Source organism: Gadus morhua, chromosome 3, assembly GCF_902167405.1.
Source record: "Gadus morhua chromosome 3, gadMor3.0, whole genome shotgun sequence".
In the NCBI taxonomy this organism is placed as follows: Eukaryota; Metazoa; Chordata; class Actinopteri; order Gadiformes; family Gadidae; genus Gadus; species Gadus morhua.
This window is the reverse complement of record NC_044050.1, coordinates 8,823,707-8,842,064: the sequence shown is the minus strand read 5'-3', so window position 1 is coordinate 8,842,064 and position 18,358 is coordinate 8,823,707. Positions and strand designations below refer to the sequence as shown.

At 45.5% G+C, this 18,358-nt stretch overlaps 3 protein-coding genes across 4 annotated transcripts; 2 read left to right on the top strand and 1 right to left on the bottom strand.

Moving 5' to 3' along the window:
- The first annotated feature begins 815 nt into the window (after window positions 1-815).
- On the top strand, window positions 816-4,998 carry acta1a (actin alpha 1, skeletal muscle a). Its single transcript, XM_030351725.1, has 7 exons — window positions 816-1,069; window positions 1,811-1,955; window positions 2,374-2,698; window positions 3,138-3,299; window positions 3,431-3,622; window positions 3,995-4,176; window positions 4,453-4,998. The coding sequence occupies exons 2-7, from the start codon at window positions 1,827-1,829 to the stop codon at window positions 4,594-4,596; spliced, it is 1,134 nt and encodes a 377-aa protein (XP_030207585.1). The 5' UTR covers window positions 816-1,069; window positions 1,811-1,826; the 3' UTR covers window positions 4,597-4,998.
- A 360-nt stretch (window positions 4,999-5,358) lies between these two features.
- Window positions 5,359-12,727, top strand: ccsapa (centriole, cilia and spindle-associated protein a). Its single transcript, XM_030351729.1, has 4 exons — window positions 5,359-5,662; window positions 6,873-7,283; window positions 8,397-8,695; window positions 9,519-12,727. Exons 2-4 carry the CDS (start codon window positions 6,893-6,895, stop codon window positions 9,708-9,710), a joined length of 882 nt encoding a protein of 293 aa, XP_030207589.1. The 5' UTR covers window positions 5,359-5,662; window positions 6,873-6,892; the 3' UTR covers window positions 9,711-12,727.
- Window positions 12,728-14,313: 1,586 nt separating this feature from the next.
- On the bottom strand, window positions 14,314-17,290 carry si:ch211-133l11.10 (cell division control protein 42 homolog). Of its 2 annotated transcripts, XM_030351726.1 has the most exons (4): window positions 16,569-17,289; window positions 16,278-16,336; window positions 16,116-16,145; window positions 14,314-15,647 (listed from the first exon to the last, which is right to left on the bottom strand). In XM_030351726.1, the coding sequence occupies exons 1-4, from the start codon at window positions 16,837-16,839 to the stop codon at window positions 15,117-15,119; spliced, it is 891 nt and encodes a 296-aa protein (XP_030207586.1). In that variant the 5' UTR covers window positions 16,840-17,289; the 3' UTR covers window positions 14,314-15,116. The 2 variants fall into 2 exon arrangements, with proteins under 2 accessions (XP_030207586.1, XP_030207587.1); XM_030351727.1 differs by lacking the exon at window positions 16,116-16,145 and having other exon boundaries at window positions 16,569-17,290.
- Between the last annotated feature and the right edge of the window lie 1,068 nt (window positions 17,291-18,358).

Genomic DNA, 18,358 nt, shown 5'->3' with positions numbered 1-18,358 from the left:
CTCTGCTTCTACACCTAGATAATATATAGACTTACCTATACTTCACCTAGAGAATACATACTTAACCATAGAACACCTAGATAATATATATATTTACCTATACTAAACCTAGAATACATAGACTAAGGTATACTACACCTAGAGAATACAAGACTTATAATACACCTAGAGAATACATCGACTTATAATACACCTAGAGAATACATAGATTTATAATACACATAGAGAATACATAGACTAGCTCTGCTACACATAGAGAACATAGAGACTAGACCAAGAACGAATGAACATTTCATTCAAGTCCATTATCAAACCTGCACTTCATTCATCACCTATTGGCCGCAGCGCTCCACTAAGTCCATCAGTGAACTGGCCCTGAGCCCGGCCACACATTTACTTTGGCCTCTAAATAATCCAACTTCAAAGTGATGGGTGAGATAATCTATGCGCAGGGACTGAGATTAAGATTCACCATAAAGATATATATTCAGACAGTTGTTGAAGTATGACTGAGGTGGGGAACACAGTGACCACACCTTGTAGGGCTCTGATCCGGTCCTAATCCAGGTCAACTGTAGTCCTTGTGTGGACAAGGGACGGTGTGGATCTGGTCGTGTCTATACCAGTCTCCACGGCTGCTGCTGCATGCGTAAAGAAGCGCGCCCCTGTGTCGGGGATGCCAGCCGAAGTAGCCTTTGGGCCCGGCATGCTACTACTGTTGGGTCGCCTTACACGGGCCGAGAGGCCGCGAGCCCTCCTGCACAGGACAGGGACCACCGCGCCATATATGGACCGCCTGGAGACCGACGCAGCGCGCCGCTCCAGCGCAGGTCCGCGGTGTCCAACCGACGCTCAGTCCGCACCAAGACCCAAATATGGTCCCAGGGAAGCCGGGATTCCTGTGGAATACGCTCCGCATGGAAGACCCTCCTCTGTGTTGTGACTGGATCGGGGGGGTTGGCCGTTAACGGGGTGTCAGGGGGTATATAAGCACCCCAACTTTCGGGGTTGGCCGTCACCTGCAACCAACTGCGGTTACCTTGTGCTCTATCCTCCGGAACTACCACTGGTGAGTGTCCTGGACTGATGCCATGTTTGTTATTCAGGATGGAGGGTTGGGGCTAGGGGTCGGCATGGAGGAGTTAATCTGTGGTTCGGTAGAGGGGTTCTTACAGTTAACCCATTGGACCATGCGGTGTTTGGGACTTGGCCCCCGCGGCTGTTTACTTTCCGGACACTAAGGAACTGGAAGTTTTGTCCTAATGATGAGCACGTCTCTTTGGATAAAAAGCATCTGTCAAACATAATTCTACTTTATTATAATCATAATAATACCGCAATAGTTGAAGTGGTGGTTTGGTGTGCAGTTGATTAGATATGGTAGCTTGTTTCATTTGATTTCATCGTCATAAAAGCTATACTTAACAAGTTATTATTAGTTGTAACTGTCCCAGCGCTGCTAGTGGGCGCAGGACGTCCCGAGACCGGTCGACTAGAAACGGCTCTGTGCTGCACCGCTGGAAGTTTCGTTTAGAAAGACATGAGCACAACTTGGATTAATTCGGTTACTTTAGCGCATGTGTAAATAACAGAGACAAAACAGCTATCGCTTTAAATTCAAGGGTGGGTTTTTCAGGAAATGTGCAAGAAGGGTTGGCCTACTGTTTCAATATACAAAACTATTTAACTCCAAACAAATGCGTAAAAGAAAATGCATGTGTTACGTACGGGGATCAACAAGTGGGCAGGGCGATTTATCAGACGTGGATTGATCGTTACACAAATAGATTAACGTCTGCTCCCTCCTCAGCCCAGAATAAGCCAAGATGTGTGACGACGAAGAGACCACCGCCCTCGTGTGCGACAATGGCTCCGGCCTTGTGAAGGCTGGGTTCGCCGGAGACGACGCGCCCCGCGCCGTGTTCCCCTCCATCGTCGGACGCCCCCGTCATCAGGTAACCTTTCATTCACTCCACCAATACAATGCACTCAACTGTCCACTACAATACATTCAATCATCACAGCACAATCATTTGTATTGCACAGTACTCTTGTGCTGTACTGCTCTCGACTTATGGGGCGACATTAAAACATTTAATTCATTCATCATGGTAAATTCACTCATCTTGATTCCAATGATAAACTGCAGTTTTGTAGAAAATGTCGACGAAATGGAACACAAGACACACGTGTTGTTGCTACATTATTATTATTTTTTATTCAACCTTAACTTAACCTGGTAGAATGTGAAGGCCTGCTTATAGGCCTGTTCACTAATTACATACCAGCCAGACCACCTCAGCACGGGGGTCTGGCGTGACCCGCGTGTGTACCAGTGTACTAAAGAGCGGTTCCTCTCTCTCTCTCCCCTAGGGTGTCATGGTGGGTATGGGTCAGAAGGACTCCTACGTAGGAGACGAGGCCCAGAGCAAGAGAGGTATCCTGACCCTCAAGTACCCCATTGAGCATGGTATCATCACCAATTGGGACGACATGGAGAAGATCTGGCATCACACCTTCTACAATGAGCTGCGTGTGGCACCCGAGGAGCACCCCACCCTGCTCACTGAAGCCCCCCTGAACCCCAAGGCCAACAGAGAGAAGATGACCCAGATCATGTTTGAGACCTTCAACGTGCCCGCCATGTATGTGGCCATCCAGGCTGTGCTGTCCCTGTACGCTTCCGGTCGTACCACAGGTGAGGGCCCGCCCACCGCCTCGGCACAAGTTTACGCACCAAGTTTACGCACACAAATTGTGCGCCCAGGACTTTATTGATTGAACTTTATTGATTCCAAGGAAAATTATTACTTCACAGGTGCATTATTAATAAGAATAAGAAGAATCAGAATAATGAACAAGAATACAAAATATAAAGATGAAAATACAGTAAGGCAATAGGCCTTAAAAAATACCATTCTGAGCTATAGAAAAATAAATAAGCCTTCACAAAAATGTACATCAAATATAAACGTTGTATGCCTCGCTACAAAGTGTCTCCGACACTGTAATATTATGCATTCAACTGAAATATGGAATATTGATATAGAAAGTGTACAGCGTGGCTTGAGTTAGAACAGCGGATATCACCCCGTCCCCGTGACCACGAGAGTAACCTCGATGCATTTGTTGTGCAGGTATCGTGCTGGATTCCGGTGACGGTGTGACCCACAACGTGCCAGTGTATGAGGGTTATGCCCTGCCCCATGCCATCATGCGTCTTGACCTGGCCGGTCGCGACCTTACCGACTACCTCATGAAGATCCTCACAGAGCGTGGCTACTCCTTCGTCACCACCGGTAAGATTGAATTAGAAACAAAATATTAACTTTTATCGGTTTTGCCGGTTTTTCTTAATGTGTCGCGCATTGACACTCTCAATGTTACGCGCACCTGCTGACTGACCAAATGTGCTTTTTGCTTGTTCCAGCCGAGCGCGAGATCGTGCGCGACATCAAGGAGAAGCTTTGCTACGTGGCTCTGGACTTCGAGAATGAGATGGCCACCGCAGCCTCCTCTTCCTCCCTGGAGAAGAGCTACGAGCTCCCCGACGGTCAGGTCATCACCATTGGAAACGAGCGTTTCCGTTGCCCAGAGACCCTCTTCCAGCCCTCCTTCATCGGTGCGTAATCAAGGTCCTACTCCGGGCCTCATACCGTCCGAGAACAACACTGCGACAGAAACCTTATCATAACGCGATAATGAATAGAAAGATACAAAATGATCGACGAAATAAAAGTGGTCTAGTAAGTATATAAGTAGTAACAATACCACAGACCTTATATACAAAATCCAAATTTATATTTTGCGCAGATCCAGTGCAATATGTGCAATAGTCAAAGTTAAACGCAATCATGTGGTGGAATGCATTGTACATTGTGCTTAGCACATCTTTCCTTTTTTATTTATAGATATAATTGTCTATATTTTACCCTTATATTGTGTGCGGCTGTTACGTGTGATCTAATGTGATGTGATCTGATGTGCACCCCAGGAATGGAGTCCGCCGGTATCCATGAGACCGCCTACAACAGCATCATGAAGTGTGACATTGATATCCGCAAGGACCTGTACGCCAACAACGTGCTGTCCGGTGGTACCACCATGTACCCCGGTATCGCTGACCGCATGCAGAAGGAGATCACCGCCCTGGCTCCATCCACCATGAAGATCAAGGTATGGAACTATTTACTACTCCTCCTCCCTCTAACCCCCCTCGATCCATCACTCATCCGAACTATCACTTTACCTCTTACTTCACTACACAGCTGCTTTCTAACTGAATATATGAACGCCCGGAGAAACACTTAATTTATTTATTTAGATATTGTTTGGCTGTGTTCCGACTCCCCAGCCGAAAGGTTGCGTGCCAACACTCCTACCTGTAGATTTAGTGACATCACAAGTCTGCGCAATGACTAACCCAGAAGAACCTCTCCTCCTCCTCTCCAGATCATCGCCCCCCCAGAGAGGAAGTACTCCGTCTGGATCGGTGGCTCCATCCTGGCTTCCCTGTCCACCTTCCAGCAGATGTGGATCAGCAAGCAGGAGTACGACGAGGCAGGCCCCTCCATCGTCCACAGGAAGTGCTTCTAAACGGCGACACTGCGCATCCTCTCAGGAGACAAACAACCGGTGGCACGGCGGCGCCACTCTGGTGCTTAGTGAACATTTTGTTGTTGTTGTTGTTGTTGTAGTTGTTGTTGTTGTTGTTGTTGTGGTGGAGTGGTCACCCAAGTGCGCAGGTGGCGCAGCCGGAGCGAGCAGTCGACATCGCGACGCGCAGACTAGCGACGTCAGCAAGTGAATGTGTGAACTGTACATATGAATATTTATTGATTATGTCGGCCTAAATGGACTGATTGTTTTGTAAGGACGCAGGCCCGCGACCCCTTAACGGGGCATGTTGGCTGTTTGCTTCGAGGAAAAACCCGTACAACTAACAAGAAAAGACCAAAAATACAAGAACAAAGCAAATAAAAATTTATTTTCAAACGATGACTTCTGTGTTTATTTACTCAAGTGCTCTTGGAAGCCCTCTAGGCCTATAATAAGTCTGAGCTGTTCTTATAAACAATGATCTACTAGTCTAAGCACTGGGCTTTGACGGGTTCACTTAACACTTGGATGATACAGGGGAGTTTAAACGACCTGCCCTTCAGACAGCCCAACCTTACAGCCAACACGGTCAAGTACTGGATTATGAATCCTTTACCAAAGTAAACTCATTAAATCTTGTGAGGGCCCCAGGGTGTCGCTAATGCAGCAGGTTTAATGTCCTGCTAGTTTGAATAAATAAATAAACATAAATAAACAACCACATTTACAACACCTGATCCCACTGAAAGTCCCTGCTTCCCACCTTCTCGCCAATGACGATGATCTGGAGCATCCCGTTCCAAGGGGGGCTCCGTCGCGAGAGGAAAGCGCCGCGAGGTTATCTGGAGCGTAGGGAGAGCGGCGAGTTCTATACAGACGCATGCGCAGTAAGGTTGCGCTGGCTCATCTCTGAGAAACACGTCGACCCTCTCCTCCTCGGATGCTGGGACCGGACTCCCTCACCTGCGGGATGCTGACCGTGTGACAGCCTGTGGTCATGCTGCTGGGGGGGTCGACGAGTCAACGTTAAGGTCCGTCGAGTAACGGGAGCAAAGGTCGCGTGGTGAGTAGGGGGTTCGTTAGACCTTTCTTCGGCTCATATTAGAATATTCTCATCTGATCCCAACCGCCTACGGGAAAACCGGTCCACTATAAGTCGAGTAGATGTGCAAAAAAAGAGAGAAGAAAACACTGAGTGATCTCATTTTCCAATAATCATGCTACAGGCGAGAGTGGGATTGGCCCGTGCGTGTGCGTGTGCATGTGCATGTGCAGAGACAGCGTCGCCTTCTGCTCCGAGGAGGGAGAAGGCAAGGGGATGGGTTAGGGATACTATAGGAAGGTGGGCTATATTTGGCCACCAGCGACCCAGTAGGCGACAGGCGTCTCCTGTGCTCGCTGTGTAAACCAAGAGGTTTGCTGTAAGGTTACCCAGGCAGCCTCATTGAATTATTCATAGCCTACTGCCCAGTAACAAGACCTTTGTAATAATGGCGTTGTAGCTCGACTCTGTTCGATATGAATACTGTGTGTGTTTACGATGTATAGCCTACCATAACCACCGGGGGTGACTATAGTGTGTTTATCTGCTGTTGTTGACAGTCAACTGGTGGCGCAAACATAAATCACGGGATAAGACCGTGGGCCAGACAGCTTTTCTAGAGGGGGGGGGGGGGGGGGGGGGGGGGGGGCGTGGCATGGCGCGAGATGCTCTCCGACGACACACTACGCCAGCAGGTGGTCTCTACACAAGCCAGTTCAGGATTCGTATTATGTTAATCGCGTTTAGCATTAGAATCAGTTTCTTTTGCCATATTTTCTGGATAACTTATTTTCTAGATATTGTTTGTGGTAACATTATTATTTGATAGTGTTTGAACTCTTTACTTCTATGTTTCTTTTGCTGTGAAGTCCAGAAGTCTGCAAACACACACCTGTGACCACGTAACAATACCTTTTTTTGTATTAAAGCTCTGTCAATCTCAATTTATGCTAACCTGTGCTCAGCAATCATCTGGCTGTCTTGAGGAACTATATTGCGGTGTGTGTTATATTACTGCTGCTGTGTGTTTATCTTGTGAAATAGCACTCTATACTAACCGTTTTAGTAACAATTGTATAAGAGTAACTGTAGGAAAATAAGTGATGTGTGTTTTAAGAACTGTTCTCTTAACTCACTTTTATAAAGTGATCAATGGTCCAAATTGCGCTCTTTGAATCACTGCCTCTCAAACAGCAGGCTTACTGCAGCACGTTATTCTCCCCACTCCCAGTTCTGAAGGGACGAGGGAAGATGACCCAGCCTAAAGACAGCATGGCCGCCGTGGTGACCAAGAGGCTCCGCTGCACGGAGTACATGAAGAAGTTCCGCGAGCCCAAGTGGGAGACGTTCTCCAAGTGCTACGAGGACTCCCTGAGGTACCGGCTGACCCGGCGGGTCATGGAGCACTCCCACAAGCCCTGGGTGTGGAGCGGCTGGGACCGCGTCTCCGACTCCAGCGGGGGCTCCACGCCGCGGCCGTCCCGCAGAGAGATCGCCCCGCTCTCCGTGGTCCCTCAGATGCACTCCGAGGTCAGGGGTCGCGACCGACTGTCCAAATTTGAGCCGCCCCCTGGGCCCAAGCCCACTTTCAGGGGTGTAGACGCCGAGGTCAAGGCGAGGGAAACGGACACGTCTCTGGCAGGTGACCAATGCTCCTTTATAGACCCTAGGACCTGGTGTTTACAAGAGTACACCCCTTTATAGACCCAGGTGTTTATAGGAGTACACCCCTTTATATATCCTCATGTTTATAAGAGTGCACCCCTTTATAGACCCTAGTGTTTAAAAGAGTACACCCCTTTATAGACCCAGGTGTTTATAAGGGTACACCCCTTTATAGACCCAGATGTTTATAAGAGTACACCCCTTTATAGACCCAGGTGTTTATAAGAGTACACCCCTTTATAGACCCAGATGTTTATAAGAGTACACCCCTTTATATATCCTCTTGTTTATAAGAGTACACCCCTTTACAAACCCAGGTTTTAAGAGGACTACACTGTTTTATAGACCCTAGTGTTTATAGGAGTACACCCCTTTATAGATCCAGGTGTTTATAAGAGTACACTCCTTTAGATATCCTAGGGTTTATAGGAGTACACCCCTTTATAGACCCTAGTGTTTAGAGGAGTACACCCCTTTATATATCCTAGTGTTTATAAGGGTACATCACCTTTATAGACCCTAGTGTTTATAAGGGTACATCACCTTTATAGACCCTAGTGTTTATAAGAGTACACTCCTTTAGATATCCTAGGGTTTATAGGAGTACACCCCTTTATAGACCCTAGTGTTTAGAGGAGTACACCCCTTTATATATCCTAGTGTTTGTAGGAGTACACCCCTTTATATATCTTAGTGTTTATATCACACTCCTTTATATATCCTATTGTTTATAGGAGTACACCCCTTTATATATCCTAGGGTTTATAGTGCACTCCTTTATAGATCCTAGTGTTCATGTGAGTACACCTCCCTTATTTGACCTTATTCAGTTGGGAGTACGAAATATTAAATACAATAAGGATATTTTGTAGGAAAGAAACGGTCCTTGTCTGTCTGTCTGCCTCTCTGTCTGTCGGCCTGTCGGCCTGCCTGTGCCTCATCTTGGCGGGTGTTCTGTTAGTGTGTTGTCATGCGTCCTCGGTAGAAGAGGGTATCTGTGACAAAGCTCAGTGGGGTACCAGAGATGGGTTCATCCCACTCAAACCCTGAGAGGTCAAAGGTCATGGACCCCTTTCCTGTCCTGTCGCAGGGAGCCGTCCGGGTGTGAGGGCCCGGCGGGGGCCCACAAAGGAGGCCTTGAGCAGCACCGGACCCTCAGAGACCACCGAGACGGACGCTGGGCCATTGGATTCCTCCGACCAGGAGCCAACGAGACCTGGGCCCCGGCGCCGCCCCCGCCGGCCCCCGGCCGCCCTTCACCACGGGGGGTCTGGAGACGAGAGCGGGGCGGTCCGCAAGCCCTCCCGGGCCAAGAGCCAGCCCTCCCTTGTCGCCAAGGAGACGCTGCAGCGCTCCGGACGACATCACTGGCTGGATGCCAAGCAGCAGGTGAGAACACAACACCCACATATTCACATGGTCACACATTCATGCATTCATGTATTCATACATTCATACATTCCAACACACTAACAAACAACAAACCTACCCCATTCACAAGGAGCAGGTCGGGACACAACAACACCCACAGATTCACACAATCACACATTCATACAACCATACACGCAAACACACAACCGAACGTCACACATTCACAAATACACAGATTCATAAAAAAAAAAAAACCTGACATATTCAAACACACACTAACATACACTCACACACTCATACTCACACTAACTGGCATTAATACACTCACCCATTCATGCATTAATACATTCAAAGAATCACCAATTAAGTCATTGAAACTTTGATTAATTTCCCAAACGATCACCGTTATACACTGCCATAACATAACCCCAACAGCCCACACATAACAGTGCCTAAATTGTGTCCGGCCACACACTTAGTTACGCACATAAACCTACACACTGGAGACCACAGGTCCCCAGAGAGCATGTCATACAATATGTCCGCTGGCGAGTATGAATAATACAGTAGCAGTGTGGCTAATGCTAACCGGCTTTCCTTATTCATGCATTCTTTCTCTGTGTGTGTGTATGTGCGTGCGTGTGTGTGTGTGTGTGTGTGTGTGTGTGTGTGTGTGTGTGTGTGTGTGTGTGCATGCGTGCACATTTGCATGTGTGCGTGTATGTGGGTACTTGTATGTGAGTGTGTGTATGTGTTCATGTGTGTGTGTGTGTGTGTGTGAGTGTGTCTTTGTATGCATGTGTGTGTGTGCGCCTGTAAACATGCACGTTTGTGTGTTTAGGTCCAGGGTAGGGTGACAGCGGACGCCTGTGTCCAGACCACCCGGCGCAGCTCGGACAAGAGGGCATCGAACCCGGAGCGCCGGCGGGCGCGCTCGGCCGACCTGGAGAAGACCCAGAGGTCTGAGCTGACGGTGGTGGACAGCCATTGGGTGACGGAGTACATGCGCTGCTTCTCTGCCCGCCTCCGGTAGGGGGAGGGGCTACTCCGGCCAACACGCTAGAGGAATCTAGAAGCAACTGGCTGGACCCCCGAAGGTTCTAGGAAGGTTCTAGCCTGAAGTTGCCAGACCGAACGAGTAGGAATCTGGAAGTTCTCAGTTCGTTTACGATTTCTAAGGGGTGTAATCAAACCATGCGGACCAAAATGCCTCAGGAAGCCTTAGGGTAGACGACGTCCAACCAATCAGAGCAACGACACATGTGACACATCAGCAGCAGCCATCTTGGTTGTTTATGAAATGCCTCAACGGCGCTCCCATAGGTTTTTAATCTGTACAGTCTTCGTATCCAACACGCCCCATATTAGATATATTTTATTTAATTGTATTTATTGATCCTTTATTTAGTGAGAAAGATCTCATATAGATATAGAGAATATAGAGAATGCTCTCTTCTTCTTGGGAGTCCTGGTCAAGACGACAGCACAATAGTTACGCAGAGAAAATAACTGTTTCACTACGTTGATAAGCGGTTGTGATTAACCCGCCCCTGGCCAGGTCTGCTGGACACCTGTCTGAACGGGATGCGGGCCAGACGCATAGGCAAGGGCAAATGAATCATGGGCTTGCAGAGTCGTCTGCTTCTCAGGGTAGGACAATTCAAGAAGATTCTGGCAGAATACAATAATCTAGGAAACTTGGGTCTTGAGACAATCCTGAACACGTGACTCACATTCTGTTTGGTTAAAAGGATCAGTATAGATCTCTAAATCGATCTTATGAAATAACAATGTAATCTGGGCATTATCATTAACATTAACATAAGTAAAGTAAACACAGCAATGAGTCCAGATATTAGAGAAATAGGAATCCAAGAGTATCCACGAGCACTAGCGGAGGATACATTTACGCCGTTCTAATCAGCACACCCTATCGGTGTCACATGTTTTGTAACGCTGATTGGCTGAGGGGTTTCTCTGTCAAATACTCCCACCCACTGATAATTGGTCACATGAGCAAGAGGGTTTCCAGGCTAAGGGAACTCTTGAATATTCTCTGAGATTCTGGAATATTCTGGTAGCTTATTGGAGATACTGAAAGATTCAATAATAATCTAGAAGTGGGAAAGAACTCCAAATAGTCTGCTGGCTTCAGGGGCTATAAGATCTTGATCTATAAGCACTCTATAAGAAATGTATATGAAACATCAGGGGCAAAACACCACAAAGTATTTTAGTATCTCTATCTTGTTTAGAATTTAATGATTCTTTGTTTCTGAACAAGAACCCTCCGTTACTGATGCATTATATCATGTAGGCAGCTGCATGTGCTCTGAAATTAGAGGAAATGTTTAATTGAAGATAAATAGAGGACCAAATAGTGAAATATTTTTGATATACATTTTACTATTTTAAAGATATTGATTTTATGCCCTATTGTCTGATCTAGGAAAGGATTAAAAACAGGCATAATTAAACAAATACTTAAATTATTTAGTATTGAAAATATGGCAATTTTGCCTTTTATTGTTGTCAGAGAAAATAGTATTATGAATAGTCTAAAGATCGAATAAAAAAGAGAGGGGGAGAAAGGTAGAGCATTCAACACGACCGCCGCCCTGTTTATGTTCTGGCTTAGAACTTTTACCCACCTTTTAAAAATATTGAAAAGCTTTTTAATATTCTTTCATGATTCCAGAATGTATTTTCTCTCAGAGGGGAGTACGAGAAGGTAAGGTATAGCTTTAATTTAGGACATCTGTTTGGTCAGATTTAAAGCTGAAATTTGTTCATTTCGAAACATGAAATTCCCATATGACATGGTTGTCAGTTATGTCTTTGTATGTAGTGGTTGTGGAATGCTGTGGGTCTTGTATTGATAGTGAGGACCATGAAGAGTGAAGTTTTGCTGGTATTATGGATTTGTTATTGTTCTGATGACGATTAGCGTGATGATGTTACAGCGTGTTAAGCTAAACTTTAGTTGAACTACTTTTGATGATTGTTCTCTTGACTGATTGTATCTCCAAAGAGGGCTAACGTACAAGTACAATAAGTAATGGCTCGTTCTGGCTAATGTGTATTCATTTACTTACATTATCTCTTTTAGTCTGAAGCTCAACCATAAATATATTATTTACGCAGAGGTAGAGAATGTGGAGGAAGAGGAGTGTGTTTCTGTTTATTTTTAATAATTGTTATAGTTGTAATGCGTGTACAATCTTAAGTGAACTCCGGCCTGTCTTTCACATGCACTCCTTCACGTGCACTCTGTCAGGTGCACTCCCTCACGTGCGCTCTCTTACTTGCAAGATGTCAGTAAATGTAAATCCATTTAAAATGGCTAAATTATAAGAAAATATGTTTTCTGACCATCTTCACTGGTCATCAACCAAATGAAAAGTGGATACTTTTTAACCTATTCTGTCATGTGGTCATAAAGCTTGTCACAGGCTACATGGTATTCAAATGATACCATGTTATCACCACTAGTTACACATGGTTATACATGGTACTACATTTACATTAATACTCTTACTATACCAATGCCGCTCAGGTTAAATTAACCATAAGTACAACACAATTATCAATAAAACACAGATTGGTTTGTGTTATGCATTCCGGACCTGAAATCGTGTAAAAATGATACTTTTCCCATTCCTTTAAAACAAATGTTAAAAGTTGTTTGACGTTTTTAAAACAATTTAAAGCTACAGGATTTCCATGAATGAACTGCAACTAAATTCACAACTTAAAGTCTATTGATGTCAGCTACTTTTAATTAGATGAATATAGCGTAGTCAGTGTTGATAAATTAAATTAAATAAAGTTTTTGTACTGCTTAAGAAACTATGAAAAAGGTGTGTCATACAAAAACCATGCACCATGACTGTTCTCCACTGAAGTTTACATTTTGACCACTGTATTCATATTTCAAACCCTGTTTCTAACTTTATTAGTATGTCAAACAATGTATTAATATTTTAAACGCTATATTTTCATTCCTTATGAAGCACTTCTGTGATTTATTAAACCATATTTGAATTATGACTCCCTTGTTTTGCTGACTATCTTTAATCAACATATTTCCAAGAATGTATAGTTTTAGGCTGGATAATAGGCTGTTTAAAGTACTCTCACAGATCAGACTTTAGATAAATATCTAGAGTCTGACGGCAGACATGCTCGAAATCTGTGTGAGCAGGGCGTCTAACTTTCCTTCACTTTTGCTAGGACCAATCCTGTATATAAGGTACATCACAAAAAGAGATTGTAAAATGCAACATATTACTGTATGATAGTTCAGTATTACTGAATTACAACCTGAATCATTACAATCATAACTTTGAATTCATAAAATACTGCTGTATGTGGCATCCATTTTTTTTTTTAATCAAAAATCGGTCCTCAATTATGACAAGCTTATAATCAGCAATCTCCCAATTCTCAGATTTAGAACGACTGGTCTTGATGGTCCATGTAACTGTTGTAAGGCCGTTCTGGTTCCAAACCATTTGATACTCTCTCCACTGCTGTAGGCTACCAGCGTCCACCAGCTGTTAAAAAAAGTAGACCGTAATAGCACATGCACACACAAAGACCACACACATGCCACACATGCACAAACAAACAAAACACCACACACACACATGCTACACACTAACTACACACTACACTGCTAAACTGGGCTAAGCTGATGAAAGAAGAGGGGGTGTGGTTAACCAGGACAGGAATAACCTGGTAACTTATCCAGATGACCTTTGACAAGACCTAGTCACAGTGCCATATATAAATATATTCATATATAGAGAGAGAGAGAAAGAGAGAGAGAGAGAGAGAGAGAGAGAGAGAGAGAGAGAGAGAGAGAGAGAGAGAGAGAGAGAGAGAGAGAGAGAGAGAGAGAGAGAGAGAGAGAGAGAGAGAGAGAGAGAGAGAGAGAGAGAGAGAGAAATTGACAGTCCACCTGACTGAATCATGAAGAAAGACGGACCGAAATCTGTTTGTGCATCACAGCATTAACACCCTCAGGGTTCGACTCCCCACTGGGACACAGCCCATGCTGCATGCAGTCTAAATTCCAGGTTCCACCACATGGCATACATCATAATCCAGTGTGCATGTGGTGAGCCTGGGACCGACTTGGATGCTAAACGTGGGGGTTGAGGTTAGCTTAAACCTGTCCAGGTGTGCGGGAGAGGTAAACACACACTTGCCTTGTTAATTACCACCAGGTGTTCACCTCACTGTGGAGCGAAAACAGAGCAGGTCACCTGGGGTCAGAGGTCAACGATGACCTCACCGTTTCAAAATCTCCATGCTGCCCACACTGACTTCATTCCTTGTGAGCTTGGTTAACTGGGATTTTTATATATTAAAAAAGAACATTGAATAGTTAATGTTTGTGTGTGTCTAAGGATTCTGGTTGTAACCTGAGATGGATGAAGTGACAGAAAGCCAATGATTCAATCAGGCAGGCTAATCTGGTCAATGTGGTCACGTCTGGCCTTATTAGGAGGTGAGGAGTGAGGAGAAGGAGACAGGAGTTGGGGGAGGAGACAGGAGTTGTTAGGAGACCAGGAACGCAGAGAGAAGAGCTTATTGCGAGATTACAAAAAAGCTTCCTTCACACGTTGACCATTGTAGTACTCTATTGTTAATACTTCTATTTATTGAGCTTTTATAGATCAATTATATTTTATTTATTGTTCGATGAGGAGACGAGTTATGTCCTAACGGATTGTTCACCTGTACACATGAAAAACAACAGATGAATGTTTGTTTCTATGTACATCTTTTCAAAATTTTCCATCTGGGATTCGCAAAGAACATTTGATCTTATCTTGACCTAAAAAACGACAGTAATTGACAAGAGTGTCCGTCTAGGCGTCTAAACATGACATGAGCAAATAAATACTGTATGGACTAAAAACTGTATAAAATGAATATTATATACATTATAAAAACATATATTATTCAAACACCCAGCAGCACGGTCCTTTAATGTCTCATTGGGAGAGGGGGGTAAGAACTGCAGCCTGAGCCTATCTTTAGAAGAGGGGCTGCAGGACTGCCGGCTCCCCTGGAAATGCCCCTTCCTTCTCCCCCCCAAGCAGAGGACAGGTGTGTTGCGTGTACGCCCCTTCAGCAGGTGGCCAGGTGCCCACCTGCTGTGTTTGACCTACAGAGGAAGTCCTCAGCAGGTCTCCTTCAGTATCCTATTAGGAAGGAGGTAGTGTGCCACCTGTGGCCCCTTCAGCAAATCAGACGGTAGACGGGGGCAGGGAAGGCACAGCTTACCTCCCACCTCCCACCTCCAACAGGTCTGTGATACACAGGAAGGTTGAACTTGCGACGCCCACCAAGCGTTCCTCACGACCACCCAGGCTCCAGCAGGTCGACGGTGAGATATAAAAGCATCAGGAGAGGGAAGTGTTCTGGCTCACTGGGGGTCGCAGGCGGGCTCCCCCACCAGACAGCCTATCCTCCTCCACCAGGCCTCCGACACACTCCGCATCTTCTCCGGAGACTTCTTCTGCAGCGTCAGCAGCTTGCTCTCCTCCTGCTTCTTCTCCTCCTTCTCCTTCTCCCCCTCCTGCTCCTCCTCCTCCTCCTCGCCGCCGCCAACACTGGCCAAGATGGCGGCGTCGAAGGCGTCCTTCAGGTTCTTCTGGGTCAGAGCCGAACACTCGGCGAAGCCCACCGCGCCGATCTCCTGGGCCAGCCGCTGGCCGTCCTGGGGGCTGACGGGCGTTTCCTGGGCCCGGGCCAGCTGGATCAGGACCTGCACGTCCTCGCGGAGGTCCAGCTGGGTGCCAATCAGCACCAGGGGGGTGTGGGGCCGTTGCCGACGCACCTCGGGCACCCAGTGCTGGGCCAGGCCGCGGAAGGAGGAGGGGCGAACCACGCTGTAGCACAGCAGGAAGACGTCGGCGCTACGGTAACATAGGGGCCGCAGCTTCTCCAGGTTCTCCTGGTGGGGAGGGGGGGGGGGGGGGGGGGGGGAATAAAAGGGAGAGGTGGGGGCGAGGTGAGAAAAATGATAAGGAGAAGAGCTGAGACACATGGATGCATTGGGTTTATTACAAATAAACACTCCTTAAAATATACCAATGAAAACGACGGTTTCTAAATTCCAGAGAAACAAGCCACAAGAGGGCGATGGAGGATAGAGAGACGGGGAGCAGGGTGTACCGAGAGGGGTCTACAGGGGGCGCAACAACTCCAGGGACAAGAAGGAGCGCAGCGTCGGCCAGGCAAACTCAAAGCCAAACTAGACTAAGTGCTGCACTAATTAAGCCCAACTAAACTACTAGGCCTAGTTAAAAAATATAAATAACACTTGTTAACAGGTAAAAGTGAACATGTTGTTATCTTTTTGTTAACATGCTATTTCAAAGATAATCTAAACTACTAGCCACCAGGTGAACTAACATCTTACATTAATGGAGGGGTCCACGTGTCCCCATTTCTATCGTAACAGCAGCAGAGGGAGAGAAAGTTCTCACGGTTAAAGAAGACAATGTCCACCATCTATCGCTGTCATCTAGTTGTAACAAAAATATATTGGTTGTAACGGATATAATCAAATATATATTGTTACCTGGCCAGCCATGTCGCAGAGCTGCAGTCTCACTGGTTTACCATCGACCACTACCATCACTGCAGAGATGGAAGAGGACATAATTAATCCCATGAAATGAGGGATACTAGGCTAAAGATTAGGTGAGATACCTAATCTGCGCTCAAAGGTGTTTGCTCACATTACGTTAACAGCGTGGATAGTTCATTATCATAAGTAGCCCTGAGATATCATACACTAATACTAAATTGCAATCAATTCAGTTCTTTGAATTCAAACTACCTGCAAAAAATGTTTTTGTCATTAGGCTACCTGTGAAGTTGTCAAAAGCTGTGGGAATATATTCCGCCGGGTATCCATTGGTGGTGTAGCTGACGACCAGGCTGGTCTTCCCCACAGCCCCGTCGCCCACCAGCACGCAGTTCACCCTGCGCTCCGGGACCGACCCGGACCGCTTGCGCTTCGCGCTCAGAGGGAAGTCCCGGTTCTTCACACGGCGCACCGGAATCGGCGCATCGTCGAGGGGGAACACCGGGTCCGAAACACGGCGGTTCTTGTGGAACCCCAGATCTTGTGGGAGCATGGTTCACCAACTCGGAAATAAGATAAGACTTGGGTATCACAGCTATGTGTGAAAATAGTCAACCCAATGTTTCCGTTATTTTAACCGCAACGAGGACTCACAGGAAGACTGGCGGCTGATTGCACCTCGCAGCAGGGGACCTGGGTGGGTGTTGTGTACATCTGGTGTGCTCACGGTCTTGGTTCACGGTCCTAATAATAAGAGGCTTAGCCGGGGACCGTGCAAGATGCGCACCCGAGGGCTTTCCAAGTGAAATGGACTAATCTGCTTGAAACCCTTATCTCCTCCTGGAGTAAAACGTTCTGCAGGCCACTTCTACTTCCACCCCCATCAGAGCAGTTCAAACCTACACATAATCTGCAATATATGCTGTACTTTGTTTGGTTGTTTGGTTATCATCATCAGCTTTTTGGATGACCACTTTTTCATCGTTTCGTTGATTAATGTTCGCCTGCATGATGCATTTCATGATGGCACGTCGCTGTGTTGTAACAGTTGTTTTTACTTTATGTGGTCCTTTAAAACAGAAGTTAAAATCGTTTTCCCTCACTCGGCCCATACAGGCTTTATAAAGAGTTCGTGCGCCCCCTAGTGAGTACAGTCGTACTACAATTTCTACATACCTAAAGTACATACTAGACCTGAAATAGAAACTAGATATCTAATCTGTGATCCAATTCCAACCAGATTATCCCAGATTATCTAGGTATTATCTATAATTTTTCATAGTGCCGTAATGCAGGACTCCCAGCACCTTGTAGGCGTAGCACCAACAGAACTAAAGCCCTTTAGAATGCTTTCAGCATGTTTTCAAGGTTAATACCATACTGCTTATTAGTAACCTCTACCCTGCCCATTATTGTTAATGTGTATACCTCTTGTAATTAATTATGATAACCTCCATGTTGCTTCTCAAATCTAGCCATCTATGGTTTCTGTCAGTCATATTGATCCATGATATTTTATTTATCAATGCATTAATTTAGAACTTCTTTTGTTTATCCCTAACAAAAAACATCAAAAAGTTCTCTCCCCCTGAAATAAAATCCCAGATAAACCCTAGTAACCGTTAATTGCACTTCCTGAATAAACCCATTAAACCATGTGCACTTCCTGAATACACACATCAACCCATTTGTACTTCCTGTATAAACATCAACATTAACCCATCTTTACTTCCTTAATAACATCAACATTAACCAATGTGCACTTCCTGAATAAAAACATCAACATTAACCCATGTGCACCTCCTGAATAAACACATCAACATTAACCCGTCCCTGCTACCTGTATAAACAACAAAGTTAACCCATCTGCACTTCCTGAATAAACAAATAAAAAATAACCAATCTGTACTTCCTGAATAAACACCAAAATTAACCCATGTGTACTTCCTGAATAAATAGATAAACATTAACCCATGTGTACTTCCTGTATAAATAGATAAACATTAACCCATGTATACTTCCTTAATAACCACATCTACATTAACCAGTGTGAACTTCCTGAATAAACAAAT

Bases quoted from the DNA above. Each gene is read 5' to 3' on its own strand.
- acta1a (XM_030351725.1), top strand. From the start codon at position 1,827: ATGTGTGACGACGAAGAGACCACCGCCCTCGTGTGCGACAATGGCTCC. The intron at 1,956-2,373 runs GTAACCTTTCAT...TCTCTCCCCTAG, and splicing joins TCGGACGCCCCCGTCATCAG to GGTGTCATGGTGGGTATGGG. The intron at 3,623-3,994 runs GTGCGTAATCAA...TGTGCACCCCAG, and splicing joins CTTCCAGCCCTCCTTCATCG to GAATGGAGTCCGCCGGTATC.
- ccsapa (XM_030351729.1), top strand. From the start codon at position 6,893: ATGACCCAGCCTAAAGACAGCATGGCCGCCGTGGTGACCAAGAGGCTC. The intron at 7,284-8,396 runs GTGACCAATGCT...GTCCTGTCGCAG, and splicing joins AACGGACACGTCTCTGGCAG to GGAGCCGTCCGGGTGTGAGG. The intron at 8,696-9,518 runs GTGAGAACACAA...TTGTGTGTTTAG, and splicing joins GGCTGGATGCCAAGCAGCAG to GTCCAGGGTAGGGTGACAGC.
- si:ch211-133l11.10 (XM_030351726.1), bottom strand. From the start codon at position 16,839: ATGCTCCCACAAGATCTGGGGTTCCACAAGAACCGCCGTGTTTCGGAC. The intron at 16,146-16,277 runs GTAACAATATAT...CTGTTACGATAG, and splicing joins TCTGCGACATGGCTGGCCAG to AAATGGGGACACGTGGACCC. The intron at 15,648-16,115 runs GTAAGATGTTAG...CCTCCCCACCAG, and splicing joins ACGTGGACCCCTCCATTAAT to GAGAACCTGGAGAAGCTGCG.